Below are 21,829 nucleotides of genomic sequence, written 5' to 3'. Positions count from 1 at the left end.
TTGTTCCTTATGGTCATGAGTGCAAAGTATTGAAAATAAACATTTGATCGTTTTTTGAATTTGTCATCTTATAAAGAAAGGTGTAGGTACCATCGACACATTTGGTCCGGCCCTATTTCATTGGCTACTTTCATGAAAATAAGTAGATTGTCTAGTTTATGGTTTAACTCACGATTTTAACTTTTTTACGAATTTAACTCATTTAACTCACGAATTTTTCAAAGAGCGGTTTGAAAACTTCAATTTTAGTCGATGTAACATTGTGAATGCAACATAGTGATTTAAAACTTTTTTTATATGTTGATTCAATCAGTCAATGTTAACATTTCTGTTTTGTAAGATGACCAGTCAATTAATATAATTCTAATTGCTTTGGTGCATTTTCATTGTTCTTTCAATTGTTTGTTTTTTTTGTTTTAAATCCATTTAAATCTATTTTTCCACTTGTGTGGTTAGGATGGTTATTCATATTGGAATATAAATGCCATTATTGAAGAGTTGAGTCAATAATTTACTTCCAGATGCCTGTCGCTGGAATTTCGGCCCGCAAAAGTATTATAGCGATAATTTTGGTCCACTTCGAAAAAAAGATCCATGATAACTAGCCATCAGACAATACTATGAATATCATGTTGTAATTGATATTAGCATATACCAATTACAATACATACTGAAATCGATTTTGTAATATGTCAATTAACATGAAATTTTTTTTAAGTGTCAAAAATTAAATGTCAAAAGTATATCAAAGTCATTTTTCATACTTTATTTTATTTTTTCATAGATACAATAAAATCAAATGTACCATAATAATACTAGAGATTATAAACTCTCGCAAATCGTAACAAAGCATTCAAAACTTGTCTGTTTCTTTTGATTTATTGCTTAGAAGGCTTTTTTCATGAGATTTACAGTCCTTTTCTTTCTTTTCAAGGATTTCAAGGCATTCCTTTTGTCATAGATTGCTTATGAAGGAGTAGCTTCAAAGTAAATTTGAGATAGAGAGTCTGGAGATGATGGCATTTCCTCCATGGGCTGATCTTCAACATCTTCCTTGCTGAGGTACCACTTTAGAACAAAAGGTGACAGTCTGGAATAGTTGCCTTTAATGAATATACACTTACTTGTCAGCTCTGGTGACATATTGAATCTTTCTCTTGTTATGACTTGTACAGACTGAAAAAATGCTCTTTCTGAGGATCAGATATCGCAGGTGTTCTGAGGAATCCTTTTTGCCAAATCTGCAAGGAGTGATAATAGAAGATGTTTATGTGCCTTCCACCATGCCAAAGGACAGGTATGCTCCTCAGCTCTTGGTAAATAAAAGTAGTGAATGAACTCACGTAGTAATGGTGGTTAATTCAAGTCATTTGATGAAAAAATATCATTGTCATTGGGCCTTAATTCATTTAGAAACAAATTCTCCACTTCCAAAGCATCATTAGGCAGGCCATGAACGTCCTTGACTCTCTCTTTCTGGATGCTTGGAGATGTTATGTCTTCATTCTTAGTCTGCATTGTTGGTAGGTGATTTACCACAAGCTTCTCAACTAAATCATCCTTGATCTTTGTAGTTCCCAAGAAGTGCCCTTTGAAGAAGGGATTCAGTAGTTGTCCAACTGCAAGTGGAAAAATTTCATTTCCTTTCAAAGGAAATTTGGCATGCAAATTTTTAAGTACTTCAGAGAAGAATAACTTTGCAGATTCACTGTAGTTTTCCTTGGCAACAAATCTTTCAATAAATCCAAACAGTACTTTGAGCTTGAGTTATACCTGATGCATCTTTGGTTGAATGTCACATTAAAGCCATTCACTGAAATCTTTGATGTAGCTCAAAACAGGTAGTAATTGTTTAAAAAGTTCCATTTGATCCTAATCTGGTATAGCATCATGGAAATCTACCTTGTCAAACTTCAGCTTTAGAAGAGGGTACTTCATCCTCATTATGGCATCAATGAGTTGAAGGTGAATATTCTATCGGATTTCACAATAGGTTGGAATCTTTAATGGAGAGATATTATGAGACATGTACTCATTTTCAAGAAGAGTGATGTAATTTGTAGAGTGATTCATTTTTGACGAACATTCTCTTACTGTTCTGAAGGCTAATAAAAACAATGAATCTGATTCAGATGCTTTTCTCAAACAATTTTTTAGACTGTGATCCATGCACTGTATACTGTAATCATCCAATGAGCTCAAGTATTTACTTTTCCTAGAGCTGCAGTCATATTGCTTGCTTGATCCACAACTGCTACAATGGAGAGATGTTGAAGCCCTTCTTTTTCAAGCAACATCATCCACTTAAAATGCAATATTTTCTCCTCTATGTTAGACAAAATTGCTGTACCTTGTACACAAAGCTGTTTTACATGAATTTTTAAAAATGAATTTGTTTAAGCAAACAAAAATTTGAGCAAAGGAGGTAATTTTTTTTAAATTATACAAACAAAAACTATTGGCTTAGGTCTTTACTAGATTGTCTAAATTTAAGCTAGTAACTTTATTTTGTCTTTGATTCAATTTTGTTCTAAAACCAGTGACCACACTGCCTGCAGCTGAGAAAACCCTTTTACTTGATGCAGAAGTTAAAGGAATGGCCAAGTATTTTCTTGCAACTTGAGAAAGTATTTGCATTTTTGCATGAGCTTCCCACCACTTTAAGATATCAGTGTTTGAGAAATCGGAATGATAGAGACCTTTGTATCTGTCTAACTCAATTTCAATTTATGACTTTCCATCTCTGAACAGAATTTTTTCTCCAGACATTTCTAATGCCGTTTTTTCAGCTTCGTCAAGGTCAAAGCCAGACCCTGTCAAATTAAGGGAAGCATTTTTGATTTCGGACAAAAATTCTTGATGACTTGGATGCTCATTTACCAACCTGTCCTTGAGCCCTTCCAAATCACCCTACTTTCCACCCTACTTTTCACCCTACTTTTCACCATACTTTCACCATACTTTTGCACTCTTGAAGAAGTAGTGGAGAAAATTTTCCATAGCGTGGTAGTGATTCTTTGTTCCACTGTTTAGAAATCGCTTATTCAGCTCACCAGTCAGAATTTGGACAAAGTCTTTTGTGGCAGATTGTATGTCTGATTGAGCAATGCAGTTTAGCTTCATCTGAAGGTTGACCAGTTGGCTGCAGGCAAGATGCAGTGTAGGATGCTTGTCAGCAGAAAAGGCCTTGCTGACTTTCCGGAATGAATCTAAGATGGGTTGAACTTCCGCCAAAAGTAAAAAATGACTCTCTGACGGGATGACATCTGTAAATTCACATTTACTGTCTCTAAATTCTTTTACGACTTCTCTCAACCGAATTACAGAAGTGATCATCATGGATTTTGAGTTTCAACTAGTCAAGCAGTCTGTGATGATCTTTACGTAAGAAACTAAAAATAAATATCAAGTGTCACAATGATTTGCATGCGTGAGGAGGAGGGGGTGGTTAAATTTTCAGTGTTTATGAGATGTGTAATGTTAATTTTCACCTAATGCTTTTGTTAAATTTAAAATTTTAAAAATTTGAACTTCTGTGAATCTTTGCGGAGAGATCCTGGGCTTGTTTGATTGCCTTGTAATTGTCGTTGTCGTCTTCCTCAGAAGATTGGGACGTCCCATTGTGGCTTGAAGACGTAAAAATTTCTTTTTTTGGGCTTTTTGCAGCATTAAGTTAATCAAGTGATCAGAGAGTCTGTAATATCTACTGTTTTCGGAAATGCAGCCTTTATATAAGCTGCTCAATTGTGCACAGCAATCCTTTGAGTGCTGGCTCTGAGAAAAGAAAGGTCTGATTGCATAACCTTATCCAAAGCCAAGGCTAAGGCTGCAGCTGTATGTTGGCGACTAAATGGCTGGCAGGCAAAAACAAATTTTTTTAGTTCAAAGTTTTTGTTAATGAAATGAAATGTTGCAGATATGTAAGAATTGTTGCTCTGGCCAATTCCTCAGAAATGTATTGCTTTACTTGTCCGCAAAGTAATAGGAGTTTTTTGTCTAAAAAACAAAACAACAATAACCAACTAAATATATATAATGCCAGAGTTTCAATTCAAATTACAACTATCCATGCAAACGTACAGTTTGCATGGATAGTTGTAATTTGAAGCAGTAACTTATATTTGACAGCCGCTTGCTGTACTAGGAAAGAATTTTACACACACACACACACACCTTGAAAAAGTTGTTGCAGACTTGACCGTCATTCTGGGTTTCCTTTTGGCCGCATACTTTTTGAATCCTTCCGTCTCAATAATGTTGAATGAGAGGGAACAGCTCACCAACAGCTCACGTAGGTCGAAATCATAGTCAAAATGGCGCTTGTCTAAAATTGAAACTTTGGGCTAAAAGTATCCAACAATTTAATTGTTGGGTGCGGATTGGGGTGACAACAACTTCTTCTGTTTGTGTGTTTTCAGAGGAGTGTTGTTTGATGGACTGTTAATGAAATCTGAACAAAGTTAAATTGAAACAGTTAAATTTTATTTATGAGGATTCTAAAGCCAAATAACAAAATTGCACGGGCCGCCTGTATTTTAAATTTTCTTACATAAATCAATGCTTGGTGAAGTTCCAGTGAATTCGCGTCATCTTGCTCAGTTTATGTTACCTCAGAGGCTACCACTCTTGCAAGAATTCCTTTGTGTCACTTTAAATGAGACCTTAAAGCTCCAGTTGATGAGTTTTTCATTTTTAGAATTTTTCCGCATTCCTTACACTTTCCAGAAGGATCACGCTTGCCTGGAGGTGCGTCATCAGGAGCCTTTATTTTGTCAAACTCTTTCCACAATGATTTTGTTAAAAGAAGTTTTTTTTAAGTTGCACATCTAAATGTTTCGTGATAATATATTGAATATTTGTTTATTTACTCTGATATTTAATCAGCTAAAGTCGTATATTTATGTTTTTGTTAAAAACTTGTGTTTACTAAATCTAGAATTATAAAAGTGCTCAACAAACCATACTATCTGCTAAACATTTATTTAACTTTGAAAATATAAACTTCGAAAATTTAAAATTTGAGTTTCATTACTTCAAAATACTTCGATTGTACTTTAAAAACTAAGTTGAACATTTTACTAATTACTTTTTATTGGTTACAACAATATTACAATAAAACTCAAAAAACTCCTAATTAAAGTTAATATTAAAAAAATTACTTTATTGAAATGGTAAACAAAATTGATTCCAACGGCTTCTCATTTGTAAAAAACACCGCTCCAACCGTTGCAAACCTTGATATTAACTTTATATTAAAAATTATTTACGTATCAAAAATATTTCAAAATTAATTAGTTTTTATTCATTATACAATGTGTAAAAAGCAAAAAATAGCTAACTTTTAATTAAAAAAACTTTAAACATTTTAACTTTTAATTAAAAAAAAATTAAATTTTGAAAATATAAACTTCGAAAACTTAAAATTCAAAATTTTAAACTTTGACATTTGAAGTTCAAAAAATACTTCGATTCTCGAAGTTTTCGAAGTAAAATCTTCGTAATGCAGAAGCTTAGCTACTTATTTTAGTGCAAATTAAAAAAAAAACTTAAAAATCTAATTACTTATGTGCTGCATTTTTACATTACAGTGTTTGTAGAGTAATTGTTAAATAATTTAAAATATTTATTATCATAGATAGAAATAAAAACCAATATTTAGCTTAAGCTTTTTTATTTACCAATAAAAACCGAAATTTAGCTTAAGAGTAACAGCATTCTATAATAAAAAAGGCCAATTAATAAATCTGAAACAGATCTAAAGCAGTTTAACTGAGATAAAAGTTACAAACAGATAAACCAAGCTGTAGAGTGATACAAAATTAAGGACAGCGAGAGTCTGCTGCATTATCAACAAGGCATTTTCCATTAATTAAAACATCTAATGATTCTAACAGCTGAAGAAGAAGAAGATACTATAGTTGAGTATGTACGCTGTGAAAATTGTGCTTATCAAGCTATAAACAGAAAAAAACCTCATTATGGATGTATTAAAAGTTCGAGATCATGCTAACAAAAGATGAATGGAGGAAGAAAGTTCATTGCTTTGACTGAAAATGGAAGGAAAGCTCTTTTGAAGAAAAGTTAAAAATTACATTATTTGTTTAATCTATAGAAGATGTATGTCTCCAAAGTTGTATATGTCTACAGTTCCAAACAAATTTACAAGAAAAAGAACATCACAAATTAGGAATTTTAACACGGGTATATGTAAACCCTTTTTATATTATACTGCATAGTATAATATACAAAGTTTTCAATACTTAAAAACCAAACTTATTTAAATGTAACAACCCAAACAAAATTGTAAATATTTAATTCGTACTTGTGCGTATTATGTATACTTTAGGGTACTTTTAGCGGCTTGAAAGATGTGTTAAAATGTATCTATTAAACGTATTACAGGGTTCGTAGACAATTTTTCATATCAAATTCACTGACTTTTTTTTTAATCTTTTAATTTTCCCTGACTGTTTTTAACACGGAATAACATTTATAAAAGCTATTAGCTTTACTGGATATGTTATTAATGGACATTTTAGGATTGTCGAAACAAATAATTACAATTAAAGCCTTATCAATTCCTATGGGTTAACTGTATGGTAACAGCAAGAGAAAAAACACCATAATTATAAAATTAGTCACTTTCTCTTTCGAAGTTCCTTGACTATCTAATTAAAAATTAATAATTCCCTGTCTATTCCAGGTTTTCCCTCACTTTTGCCAAAATGAACCAATTTTCCATGTTTTCCAGGTTCGCTGCGAACCCTGCATTAATACTATTGTAAGACTTTTTATGTATGTAATGATGTTTTACGTATCTTTTAAACGTATTTATACGTTTTTTTATGTATTATATACGTAACTTTTCTGGAAAAACTTGTTTTTTTTTTTTTTCCTTACATTTATTTTACTCAAGTATTCATAGGGTTTGTATTACATAAGTAGACTTGGATTGGACTTAAGCTTTGCTTTATATTTATAAGCCATATGTAATTATATATTTTTTTTATATATGTAATTTATAATTTTTAGACTTTATTTCAAATTATTTCAATAATTGGTTATTCATCCAAATTCTTCATTCATCCATATTATCCATTTATTGTTGTATCAATTAATGTTTTTCGCTTAGCAAATAAAAAAACTTAAAAAAGCACTTTAAAAACACATACGGGATCTACTAATGATAACCCCAAGATGAACCTGTATGTACTACATCGAATCATTTTGAAAACATTTTAAATCTAAAAATATATTACGCAAATAATTAAAATAATACCATCATAAGAATTAACCCATTTAACACCAGAAGAAGCTATGCATAATTGTTACTATTTTAAAAAGTGCTAACTTTATCTCAATTTCTAAGTAACATAAAAATTACACAACCAATTTTAAATATTTAGGTATACCTATAGGAGTTGAACTGTTCAAAAACTGAACAAGAAAGTTATTATTTTTTAATATGGTTGCCAGTGTTAACTTGATTATCACTTAGATAAACTTTGACATTTCCTAGCAAATTTTCCAACATCAAACGAAGGAAATGAAAAAAGAAGCATATAAAATAGGTGTTTATATTCGTAAACAAAATAAAATAAAAATTAATACAAAGTATATAAACCTTACAATCAACAAACATAATTCTAACAATCGACAAATTAAAAAAAAAGTTTGCTAATTGAAGTGAATGAACTAAACAAATTAAGATATAAATTTTACTTTATTTGTTTATATATACTTTACATATTTAATATATTTATTATGTACTTTATTTATTTATATAACTTATTAGAAATATAGAAATATTTTAATTTTAATAAAGTGATATAATAGATAAATTTACTAACTACCCACTCTTCTTTCTGTTGGCACTCTCACAAAAAACCAAAACTTTTAACTCTCACATGTTTGCACTCTCACTAAAAAGCAAAACTTTTAACTTTAACTTGTTGGCACTCTCACTAAAAAAAGTAAAACTTTTAACTCTAACTTGTTGGCACTTTTACTAAACTTTTAACTCTAACTTGTTAACACTCTGCTAAAAAGCTAAAACTTTTAACTTGAACTTTTATTGGCACTCTCACTAAAAAACTTTTAAAAAATTCATTGTTTGCATCTTGAGCTCATTCCTTTGTTTAGAAATCACCATACATCTTTTTACAGGACTTGGTTTTACATGACTATATGAAAAAGATAAACCAGCTATACTAATACGAGTTTTATGAATATTTTAGTAAGAATTATTTTTATTTTTTTAATAAGAATTATTTTATCTCAATCTATGTGGTATATTAATTCAAACCTTTCTAAATTTTAATCAGACCATAATAAAACTATTATATATGATATAACTAGTTTATATGTAAGTATAGTTATTGAGCCGTAAGTATACTTACCGCTCTTTATAAGATATTTTTTAATTATTTAAAAAAAATGGGTCTTTACTTAAAATAGGTTGCTAAACCAAGGTATAAACTGATAATTGATCAAGGTTGCTGTGACTGCTATCTGACTGACTATCTAACATAAAACACATACATAGCAAAGAAAAACATCTTAAATAACAACAGTATATATATACATATATATATATATATATATATATATATATATATATATATATATATATATATATATATATATATATATATATATATATATATGTATATATATATATATATGTATATATATATAAATATATATATATATATATATATATATATATATATATATATGTATATATATATATATATATATATATGTATATATATATATATATATATATATATATATATATATATATATATATATATATATATATATATGTATATATATATATATAAATATTTATTTATATATATATATATATATATATGTAAATACATTGTTGCTATATAACAAAATATGGTAATGTTAGACCAAAATAAATCCAACACCATAAAAATGAATTACAACCGCAACACCATAAAAGATTATTGCATATTACTGCTTTTGGCGCCTCAACACATTCTATATGAAACCATTCCTTGCATAACCCACATTGTATCATTGGTTTTTCATTGCTTGGTATTCTGCAATTGCAATATATATCTAAAAACTCAACCTTTGAAATTTGTTGTGAAACTCTCCGCGGCTTAGATGGAAACTGTGTCAACTCTAAATTTTCAAATGACTCAAATGTTTTCTCATATCTTTCTGTGTGTACTCTACAATAGATGGATCTCTGCCAAAGCAAAGTTCGTAAGCATTTGCAAGAGCAAAAAGTCCATAGTCATTTGAACCTAACTAATACTGGAAATTTAAATATTCAATTTTAATTTTGTTAGTGGTAGAGCACAAAAGATCAGCAACTGTGTTCTTCAGCAACAATATCAACTTATTGTGCAAACTGTTATAAACCCTGACAGTCCCCTGTGTACAGCCTAGTGTTGCTATAGTAATCCAATGCACGCTGTTATAATTCAGACACTGAATAAACTCTTTATCTTTTTGAACCTCTGAACTATTTGTGAGCTGTAAAATGGGATCTTGAAACTCCGATAAATGAGGAAAAGCATCTTTAAGCATTTGCATTCAGCATAAATGATTGTGTCATATAGCCATCCACCATTCATCATAATTATTGTATCATCTGCTGAAAGTATTATTTTTCTAGTTTTAAAAAGACCAATAGAAACGGTCTTTTCTTCTGTACGTGCTTCTTCTTCGAGACAAATAAGTTCTTCTTGAAAAGCTTTCTGTCTGTTTACACATATTCTATTTGGGTGGTAATGACTTTTGCATGCCACACCGAACTGTTTGCAAGGGCATCGTTTTGTAGCAAACCTAATTTTGCATGAACAAACCATATTCATTTGATAGATTTCATCTTCTATTTTTACTTCTGAATGTGTATCATCAATAGTGGAACAATTTATATTTTCTTTGGAGCACTCATGAGGATAGGTTAATGCATCTACTGAAGTTGAGCCATTACCAGAGATTTTTGAGGAATTTCATTTAAATCCTCATAATTATCATTATTTGGTTCATTTTCTAATATTGAGTCTGATGATTCAATAATGACTGAGAGATTCGGAGATATCTTCATCATTAAAACATTGATTATCAAAACTTTCTTCATCAGGAGAGCTATAATCAACCAAATATGTTTTGCAATTTTGTAAAGTATGGTCTGAAGGTTTATAAATTTTGAGATGACTGCCTGCAGCACGAATTGTAACACCTTTATTATCTTGAAGTTTGTATACTCTATGAGAAAGGCAACTAAGTGTTTTATATGGGCCTATAAATCTATCATTTATTTTACCTACTTTAGTTTTTTTACATCTTTATTTAATTTTAGTACTAATGAATTGACTCCAGGTTTCAATTGCTTTTTATCATAATTTTTTTTTTTTTTTTGCTCTACTTGAGCTTTTGAAATATTTTGTTCAGCTTCTTCCAACAATAACTTATATTCACTTTGCGCCATGTCAGGCTCCTTTAAGTTTAAATAATTTGAATTTAAATCTTCAAAAGATACTGTCTGGAAATCTATATCAATTGGAAGGTTTCCTTGTCGACCATACATCCGTTAAAATGATCTAAATTTTGCAGAATCATGACAAGATGTATTGTACGCAAATGCACAGGTATCTCGAAAAATACTCGATTGTTCCTTTTCAGAGGATACATATTTGACTAGCATATTCTGCAAAGTCTGATTAAATCGTTCATCTAGTCCATTGCCTTTAATCAAAAAAAAATAATTTATAATTTAAATGAGTTAAACAAATTGACTAAATAACTTGAGATATTAATATCGTATTTCTTTATTAATCTATTTAAAAACTTTTTAAAATTTAACTTTCTTGTGGGTGATATGGTGTTGTGAAGTCTTAGAAAGCAATAAATTAAATTATTATTAAGTTCATTACAAAATTTTGTCCTATTATCTGACAGCAAAACTCTTGGCACTCCCAACCTCATAAAAACTTGAATGATATACTTATTATAAAAGTACTATATATACGCACACTATAAAGTTACATAGATGCTAATGCACATTAGAGTCGTATAAATCATAAGAATCTATGAGTTATTTAATAAGGTAAAATTAAGATTCTAAAATCAAATAACTATATCCAAGAATAATAACAATGGGTCTATATCTGCTCTAATGTTATGACTTTTTTGACGGTTGAACAGAAACACTAGCTTTGGTAAATCATACTTTTTTTATTTCATTATAAGTTTTACAAAAGCTAAAGAATCCTCAGACAATTAAATTAAAATTAATGGTGTTTTTCCATGTTTCATCAATCTTGTTGATCCTCTTTCCTTAACTCTCTTAAAGTATTTCTATACTCACCTCAATCTTTTCTTCTAAAACTTCTCTTTAAACGCTGATACCCAATCAGTTGCACGTTTACGCTCCACTTGCCTAAACCACCTTAATCTTCCATAGTGCATCCTATCAGATACACTAAGTATTCCTAATCTTTTTTTAAGATCATTACTTGATCTCTTTAGAAAGATACAATATTATATTATCTTTATTTGAGTTATTTTTTTATAGATGTTTAAGATATGATCAGAAATTATGAAAGAAAGTGGTGGTGAAATGAAGTGAAAAATCGGGGTAGAAAAGTATGCATGTCAGGGAACTTTAAGGTTGTTTGGAAATATAGAATATAAAAAATGCAAACATTTAGGACCCAATAACTTGATACACAGAAAGGTAGCATTTAGCTAGGATACTAAAACAATGACAGAAATAAAAATGTAATATCTTTAATAGATATCTTGTGACTGTAACAGCTATTTTGTCTTTAGTGGGTATTACCTCAACCCACTTTGAAAAATAGTCATTTATTCAAATAGCCTTCATTTTTATTGGGTGCATCTCTGGTTTCCCACAGTTTAACTTTCTATTCATTCTCTGGCATATATCACATGATATAAGCTTAAACAGAATTTAGAATGGTATAGCAATACCTTTTATATAATTATTAGGAAAAATCAAAATTTTCTGTTCATGCATAATGTAAAATCTAAATTACTAACTCATGGACATTTTTTACCATTCCGTGCCAAATGAAACGCTCTTTTATCCTGCCGAATGTTCATGTTTTACCCATATAGCCAGAAGTAGGATCGTCATGGCAAGCAACTAATATTTTTCTTTTTCCATCATGAATTATGAATATATCGCAGAAGTAGTTCCTTTTAAAAAAACATCACATACAAGTATTAATTTAATATCTTTTATAATTTACTTTAATATACCAAGTTATGATAATAACATGATCTCAAAATTAATCATTTTTAAACTACAAGTCAAACCATTTATAATTGCTTGTCTTTATTATAACTTATTTTGTTATCTTTGATTATTTAAACTATGCCATCAATAAGCTATGGCAAAAATACTGACAAAAATAATAATTAAATTTGCAAAGCAGAAATAAAAACTATTTACAATTCTAAGCTATTTTTTGAGTTATATTGCCATTTTACGTGTATGTTAATTTATAATTTATTTCTTAGTTTAAAATTTAGCATGCAGCTAAAATATTCATTATCATTATCATTTATCTATATTTTAAAATCAAAAAAAAAAATATTATGTTCAAATATTAAACTATAATATTTATTTTAGAATAAATAATTGTTATAAATAAATATTGATAATTCAAGCATCGAATTATCACTATTTGTATATTACTTGTTTCGAAGCTTTTTTTCTAGTTATTGTTTTTTAGCCATCGAAACCTCCATAAGGGTATTAATTATTAGTTAATCAAGTAAAAACTTTTTTAACGAGTTTGCCTTCCATGATAATTTAAAAATATATAAGCACATGCAAACTAAATATGTTTTTACGGACCAATTTTTTCGGAAAAAAAATTATCCGGGCGGAAAAAAATTTTCTGAGAAATTAAGTCCGGGGTCATTTTTATTGGTGGACCAATATTATTGTGACATGCCCTTCCTGATGTTTACTTAAAGCAGTAGTGGATTTCATGTTACCAGTAGCAGGATTACCTGACTTGACGTAAGCAGAGTGTTACCCAGGAATAAAATTTATACCGCGTTTCCATCAGATTGGGAATTTAGGCTGATGTCGGCTCGGCTGGCGAGTAAAAAAAAAAAAAAAAGCTCCATCATTTCAAAAGTTTCTTAGATTAATTACAATAACCTTGTATGGCTGTAAATACAGAATTCTTTCTTATTCCTTTACTTTTTGTTATTATAAGTATAAAATTTAAATTTGTACAACAGAACTTTTAGATTAGTTTAAATTGCAACAAACAAAAATTGTGAAAACACAGTTGGAATACAAATAAATCACCGTGAATATTTCGTGAAAAAAAATAAAAAAAATAAATATTCACCATTAGTCTGTAGTCTCAAATAAAAAAAATAAAAATATGAGATTTACGTTGTAAACTATCAATTTACAACATCATTCTCATATTTGGATTTTTACGTTTTAACTCGTCGACAAAGTACTCTAACAAATCGTCGTCAAAACACTCCTTCGGACCTTCTATTGCAATCATCATCAAGCTTTCTAATGTGCTTTGGCTTAGCTGATTTCGAAGACGGTTTTTAACTATTTTTAATTTTGAAAATAATCTTTTAACGCAAGCTACACTCAAAGGAAATATAAGGAGTAACTTAGTCAAAAACATACAATTAGCATAAACACTTATCAAAACAGGGTCATTATTAATCACTTTGCATAACTCTTGTGATTTTAAATTTTTTCTTGTCTTAATTAAATTTTTTACTATCTCTTGATCTTTTTCTTTCGATATACGTATATCGAAACTGTTTTCCCTTTCTTGGCGTTTATTAAATAACATAATTTTGAAACTTTCAAATTCGGTTTTTGTTTCAGTTTCTGAGATATCTGGAACTTGAACGTGTAATGCTCCAAATTTGTTACTGCTTTTTGGTTTGCCATAGTGAGCTTTAAGTTGCTCTAAGCTTTCTTTACCATAACTAGAAAGTTGGCTGAGTGTTTTAGACAATCGTCTTGGGTAAAAAATCGAAAGCGATTGCCAAAATTCCATTTGCGCGAAAGTGTTTTTTAGTTCACTTTTAAAACTATTTAAAACTATTTCTAAAGATCTAAAAATGTTTAACTCAAACTCACTAAGGTCAAAGTTTTTATTTTTTTTTAATCGGCTTGTGGCTGGTAACGAAAAAATTATTTTATCAGTCGCTGATTTCATTTCAATAAAATTTTATTCCGTGAAATGCTTTCGTCGAGTACCCGAAACTAAATCATTTAAACTATGATTTGCTTGATTGACATAAGTTGGAATGTCGCTGAGACTAATTCCTACTTGCAAACTTTGTAGTGCTAGCACAAGTGCGCGAATTGCTTCAAACACATCTAAGAGCATTAAAATTGTTGCAATGTTAGATTGTGAACTCGCTTGTATAAATAGCCCGAGTGCTTCTGTTTCTTTTCGCTCGGTGTAACATGTTGACAAAGCTTGTAAAATTGGTTTATAACCTTTGAACACAACTAAACAAGCTCGATCGTGTGCAATCCAACGACTTACACTTGGACAAACTGGAACTATGGATTCTAGTTCTCCATAGATTTCGGAGCATTCTTGCAACAAATGCATGGCTAGTGTGCGGTATTTTAAAAACTTAATAACGAAGCGAGAGTTACTTGTTTTAAATGTTTCTTTTGCAAGAGTATTTTTACGCACCATTTTCCAGATACTCGAGTCTTGCTCAGATATTTCATCAAAAGCTTGTTTATTTTTTAAAGCTATAGTATGCCTATGTGTATTTAAGTGATCTATCGCACGCTCCGAGGGGTGATTTGCCAGGGTTTTCAATAAATGCACGATTACTTTTTTTTCCAGGGGCAAACGATATGCAAACTTTACATAAGCAACCTTGTTTTGATGGCGAATAAAAAAAATCGGGAAATAACATCTCATATTTTTCTGTTGTTTTATTTCGTTGGTCATCTACATTTTTGATTGGTATTTGTGCTGGTGTGACTTTGTTTTTTTTTCTTTTTCCAAGAACTGAAGTTAAAGGAACTGCGTATACATCGTTTTCGCTTTCAGCTAATGTAGACTGATGAGGACTTTTACTTATTGCTGATGTAGGCTGAAGAGGACTTTCATTTACTACTAATTTAGACTGATGAGGACTTTCACTTACTGATGATGTAGACTGATGAGGATGCTTACTACTGATTTCCATTGTTGACTATAGTTTTGCACACTTGTTGTTTCTTTATGTTTCTCGAATAACGTTACAATATTTTTTGATTGAATTTTTGTTATATTTTTTTTTTAAATAGTATTTTCCATTATTTGAAGGCATTTTTGTTGTCGCTTTTATTTTATTGACTTAAATCGAAATTACTAACAGAACATCAAAGATTTCAAGAATATCAAGGTCTTTGAAGCGAAACATTTTTCAATAGAATGGAAATTTGTTCGAATAGAATATATAAAAAGTTGAAAAAATTTGCGTTGGTAAAAAAGGTTTCGTTACTTTAGTCAAATAAACCGTCTATATTTTATGAGTAAATTTTTTGGTCAAATAAAATGTTTGTAAGAAAGACTTTCACTGTATTTTACAATTAAATTCAATAAACAACTACGGCCGGGGGGGATTCGCAAATAAATCATAGCGACAAATTTCTCTAAGATGTAACTTTGAGTAAAATGTGTAAATTTAAAAAAAAATTGATTTTTGTATTTATTAATTTTGTTTAAGTAAATTAAACTTTATGTTTGTTAAAATTTTTGATTTGTAAATTAAAAAAAATTGTAAAAACTTATGTAAATGTAGTATTCTATTTTTGTTTTACGCAAATAATTTATAACATTTACAAACAAAAATGATTCAACTTAATTAATAATAAAATGCTTACACTAAAATGCTTTACCAGCAAATTTAATTTACTAACAGAATTTTTAATTACCTTAATAAAAACTTTTTATTCTTTTATTTAATGAAATTTTGAAATTACATTTACATCTACCAAAGGCATTTTTCGAATAATTACTGTGCTAAAATCTTTGTTATATTCTTAACTAAAGATAAACAGCATTCGTTAGTTTAAAATTTTTGTATTGTAAATAAAAGTCTAAAATAAAAACACGAATAAAAAAACAAAGTAACAAACGAAATAAAAAATCCAAAGAACAACTGACGTCGTCAATTAAAAAATACAGTTTTCATTTTATTTTTGAAGAAATTGCCGCGCTTTTTGAATGACTTTGAATTGAATGACTTCCTTCGCTTTTTCTTTAGTAAAGAAAGTAATTGTTTTCGTTCAACTAAATTATTTTTTTCATTTACTAAGTATTTCTACATTTTTTGCGTAACACTTAAAATCTAAGTCTGTTAATAACAGGATTAAAGGTTGTTTTTTTAATAATTTTTTGAACTTAGGGAAATTTAAAAAAATTGGGAATTCCGCGTTATACGCGGTGCCATCAGGCTAGTTAACACTGGTAAGGATAACCTGATCTGTACTGAATGAATAAATTATGTAGCTTGAAATTATAAATGGATGAAATTTTATTTCAGATATTTGCTTACAGGCAGGATCGTCTTTTGTTAAATGTCTACACCAATTATAGAATCGAGCGACAACACCAGTCTTTAAATGTTTTTTTGGAGAAAAAAAAATTTCACACCAATTTTTTTGCTAAGTATTTGAATTTCTTCCTTTTCTTTTCAAATTTGTCAAATTAGGGCGCTACTCACTCAGTCTCCCCCACTCCTTTTTTTTGATAGATAATGATAGGGTATTTTATACTGATTAAGAATCGCATAAAAATATAGGTCTGAAAATCAACGGAGAGTGCTCTAATTCGACGTCAAAATTTAAAATAATCCTACTATAAAGGCGTTTATGTTTGCCATTTTGAAAATCACTGCTGATGGATGTATTAGCCAATATAATTAACTCGTAATAAATGCGGATTTTGCGTTGAAAAATAACTAAAATATGTTCATCTTTCAAAATTTGCACGCATAATTTAAAAAATTCTTTCGTGTTAAATAACAGAATTTCAAAACTAAATTTATTAAAAAAAGAAACTATTGTAAACATGCAATGCAATAAAAAAGTAATTAACATAAGTGTCATTTTCTTAAATTTACTTTATTTTCATAATTTTGCAAGACCAAAGAATATATTACATTTTTATTCTAATTTTTTGAGATTTTGAAATAATAAATTTTATTAATGAACATCCCAACGGGCATTGGAACATTTAATCAACGTTTAGTTAGTGTTCTTCCTAAACGTTTAGATTTAATTTAGTTTCGATCTAGAACGTAGGTCAATCGAATGTTCCATTTAAACTATATCTAAATGGTTAGTTTTAAACGTTCTTTAAATTCAATCTAAATCTTTCGTTTTGAAAGCATTCCGAATTTTATAAATTCAAATTTCTTTAATTTGTGCTTCTTTAAATAAATTAGCGCCGTAAAGTTAAACGTTGCAGCGCGTTATCTAAGTCATAAACAAATCAAACGTAAAAAATATATTTTTTATATATATTAGTCAAAAATAAATGTACATAAATTTTAAGTATTATATTGCATTATCGTCATCATCATCGTCATCATCACAATCGTCTCGAGGTCGATCAGCGTCGTCTTTGGTGGAATCAAGCAAACCAGCCTCTGCGTCCTGAAAACTGAAAATATGTGCATAGCCTTTCCCAGTTCCACCTAATCGGAAGGGAGCCATTCTAAGGTGGGAACCAATACACGAATGTATTTCTGATACAGAAGACGTACAATCTCGTTTCAAAACACATTCTACAAATAATAAAAATAACTCAATCTAAATCATTTATTCAACAATTTTATAAAGCCATAGTTTTATAGATTTAAATTTTTGTTAAACTAGTACAGTGTACACTGAGTAGATTTTATTTAAAAAAATAAAAAATACACATATTTTACCGACAACAAGTTGACACAGAGCAGTGTCTCTAAACGGAAGCTTTCTCAGAGAACCTTTTCCATCCATACTCAAATGAGACATAAGAAAATTTGTAAAAAGTCTTTTCAATAGATTCTTTGAAGTATCTTTAATTGATGATCCTCCAATTCGTGAAAGAAGGCGAATCTACAAAGAAATTATTCATAAACGCTACATTTTATTAGATATAAGATTCCAATTAGAATAAAAGTCAATCCACCTTAGTAAAAGTAAAATATATTTTGTGACATCAAAAATAACATTTTATATACGTTTAAAACTTTTCTGGTTGTCTTTTCTGAAAGTAAAGATAAAAATATTTAGCTATACACTTACTAAAATTGTTCGATTAGCAAGAACTCCACATTGCTCCCCAAAATTACTGTACCCATCCAATGTTCCAATAGCTCCACCAATAACCTCTAGATGGACTTGAGCAACAGGCTCTAAACTTGGTATCGTCATTGTTTCCACTGCTATCCGTAAAACTTTAATTTCGTTGGCCATATTTGATAATTGATAGAGAACTTTTCGCTGAAACTCTGTAAAATATAAATTTATTTATATAATAAAAATAAAAAAAATAAACTTATAACTTTCCATATTTTGCAGTTATAGGTTGATAACAGATAATTTGCTTAACTGCAGGGCAACTGCAGTGTCCACCGTAAAAAAAAAGCACTCAAATTAGAAAATATGTTATTAAATAATATGTAAATAAATAAGGTTTGATATCTTACTCCCATTATCCATTTCATTTTCTTGAGGAGCAGTTAATACACTCAATATCTTGTTTGAATGAAACTTTTTATTCAATTGAAAAGGTGGTACTGAGAGTTTCACTGCAATAAAAATAACGATACAAGTACAGGCTTTTTAAATATTTATTATATATAAAAAGCATTATATTTAATATTTATAAATATTTTTTTTTATAAAACATTACATTTTTGCAGTTTATACGTCAGACCTTAATTACTATACTATACAACAACATACTATATACAAATATTAACTAATATCAAAATAAGTTGAGAGTGTTTGAGAGACATAAATGGTACTAAAACAAAATGAGAAAATGGTTTCTTTAGGTAAAAATCTTGAATAAACCTAATAATTATAATTTATAAATCAAAATCATAAATGCAATTAAAGTGAAAAATTAAATATTACTTGATAGTACATTGTCTTTCGATATGGCAGCTCTGCGCCTGTATATTAGTATCTTTGAATTTAATATCCGGGCTAACAAAAAGAGAGAGTTTGATAGGACTGATTGGTTAGCTACAATGTCAACAACTATATAGTTAAATTATGCTTGCAAAGTTATTTTCAATGTAAATTAATTAAAAAAATTGCTTTGCACGTTTATCTTAAAAGGAAAATGACACTAAATATGTTCATAAGTAATAAAAATTACTAGGTCAATCTATAAGTGAAGAAGGTCTATATCAAAGATATAAATTTAGACATCTTACTTGATTGATCAATATTATTGTCTTTTGTTATTGTAGCCATGCTTGATTTGAATAAAGGTATCTTGGAATAACTGCTTAAGAGACCAGGTGACTGTTGAAGCGGCGAAGGTTTATCTAAAATGTAAATCCTAACTTATATTGTTTGAGATATAATCGTAACAAATTACTATTAGTATTCAAAGAAATAAAGACAATTTAATAAAGACAACTTACATGCTTGATCAATTTTGAAATTTTGTGGTACCATATCCACAATCTTTTTGTTCAACGAACTATTTAATGCTAACATTTTGCTTAGTTTAGCAGGTGGCTGTGGAAATGCAGATAGTTTGACTATTTTAAAAATAAATTACAACTAATTATGTAAATCCTAACTTATATTGTTTGAGATATAATCGTAACAAATTACTATTAGTATTCAAAGAATGAAGACAATTTAATAAAGACAACTTACATGCTTGATCAATTTTGAAATTTTGTGGTACCATATCCACAATCTTTTTGTTCAACGAACTGTTTAATGCTAACATTTTGCTTAGTTTAGCAGGTGGCTGTGGAAATGCAGATAGTTTGACTATTTTAAAAATAAATTACAACTACAGTAAACGTAAAAAATTATTATAAATAACTGTTTTATTAAAAAACACATACACATAATAATGCTATGGCTATTATTATCACCAGGGCTTAAGGCAGAGGTTCAAATACTTCAGCTACTGCTCCACTTCTTATAAAATTACTAGCTGTTGGTAGCACCAACATCAAAGCCCTGATTATAAATATTATTTCTTTGCTCCTACTTACATCATACTTATTATTATGTTTATTGTAACAAATTAGCTAACTTGTCAATATTCTTACTTTTTGCATTAACATTAATATCTACTTCTTTCTCGCCTAAATTATAAAAAAAATCTTTTAATATAATTGTATAAATTAGCGTTAGTAATATTAACTCCAAATGAAAAAATAAGTTTTATTTCAATTAGAATAATGCATAGTTATAAATTATTAATTACTTGGTAGTTAATATATTTTTTATATATTATTTGGCAGTTTATATATTTTGTAACATTATTATCTATATAGTTAGAAGTTTCAGGAGAAATAGGTAGAGGTAGAAACAGAATAACTTGAAAAGAGTGTGTTTCAGATGATATGAAAAAGCTACATTTAAGGAAAGAAGATGTTCAAGACAGTGTATGTTGGAGAAATGGCATTATGAGAAACGTCCAACCCGTGCAAGCACGGAAACAAGGACGCTAAAACAATAATGATGATATAAACATAAACTAATTAAAAAGAACCTTCAAAAAAAGTTGCAAAGTCAGCACGCTTGCGCTTTTTTGTTAACTGCTGATCATTCTTCAGCTGATCCTCTTCTTCAGTTTCTGTTGTTAAATTGTAACTATTACAATCCTCGTAGCAATCTGTAAAATAAATAACAAAACTTATCCAAAGCAGATATTGCCAAGTAAATTTTTTTAACAAGTAATGGATAAATTATTTAACATTTTACAAATGTAAATTATAAAATATAACAACTCAATAATATATGAAGCTGTTGTCAAAAAATAAACACCAAACCTGACGTAATTTTTATTTTTATTACTCTAAAAAGCCGCCAATTTTCATTAGGTTTTACCCCTTCCTTCATTAACTTAAACGCATTCATTTTGGATGGTGGCCACATCACTACTTTTCCTTGCACCCATGCGGAAGGCAAGACTCCTTCTTCTTCACGATTGTCTTCTAACCAAACAGCCCGGTGATATGACATTTTGCTAAAATGTTATTACTCTTTTTATTTGTAAAAACTGTGTTAAAAGTGTTTTAAATAAGTGTAGCCATTTACTAATACATACTATACAATACTATTTTATAGATATATTTGTTTACTTATTATTATTATTAACACTTGCTCCAGCTAAACAAGACATCAAGAGAAATTATTAGCAGAAGAGAACGTTATAAAAAATTTTCTATATATTTATTACTCTTTAAAATCTAAAAGAATAATATCTTTTTAATTATTATAATTAATGTTAAGATTTACAATAAAAGTAAATGAAATCAAAGCAAAATAATATTTTTTTAAATATTAAAAAGTTAAAACAAAAACAAAGGAAAATATACTCACAATCTAATATAACTTAAATAGATTAACAAATTGACTTTCACCAAATAAAATTAAAAAAAAAAAAGACTTCCTCTAAATATGAAGATAAAAAATATATAGCTGATATGAATATGAATATGATATAAATAGTAAGATAAAAAATATATAGCTAAAGAAATTCAGTCCTATTGCTAATATACAATTAAACATCTTCATTAAATTAAAAAACATATTAAGCATATTAAACATATG

At 28.9% G+C, this 21,829-nt stretch overlaps 2 protein-coding genes across 2 annotated transcripts; both read right to left on the bottom strand.

The window, feature by feature from the left end:
• Positions 1-17,580: 17,580 nt before the first annotated feature.
• LOC136079089 (uncharacterized) lies at positions 17,581-19,218 on the bottom strand. The gene is made up of 5 exons (XM_065794812.1): positions 19,154-19,218; positions 18,721-18,822; positions 18,317-18,522; positions 17,962-18,127; positions 17,581-17,814 (listed from the first exon to the last, which is right to left on the bottom strand). Coding segments are annotated over exons 1-5 (705 nt in total). The 5' UTR covers positions 19,155-19,218; the 3' UTR covers positions 17,581-17,584.
• A 599-nt stretch (positions 19,219-19,817) lies between these two features.
• LOC136079433 (uncharacterized) lies at positions 19,818-21,493 on the bottom strand. The gene is made up of 4 exons (XM_065795171.1): positions 21,046-21,493; positions 20,766-20,888; positions 20,320-20,355; positions 19,818-20,032 (listed from the first exon to the last, which is right to left on the bottom strand). The coding sequence occupies exons 1-4, from the start codon at positions 21,236-21,238 to the stop codon at positions 19,818-19,820; spliced, it is 567 nt and encodes a 188-aa protein (XP_065651243.1). The 5' UTR covers positions 21,239-21,493.
• Between the last annotated feature and the right edge of the window lie 336 nt (positions 21,494-21,829).

This window comes from Hydra vulgaris, chromosome 04, assembly GCF_038396675.1.
Source record: "Hydra vulgaris chromosome 04, alternate assembly HydraT2T_AEP".
Taxonomy (NCBI): Eukaryota; Metazoa; Cnidaria; class Hydrozoa; order Anthoathecata; family Hydridae; genus Hydra; species Hydra vulgaris.
Note: the sequence above shows the minus strand (reverse complement) of the source record. Positions and strands in the feature narration are given on the sequence as shown.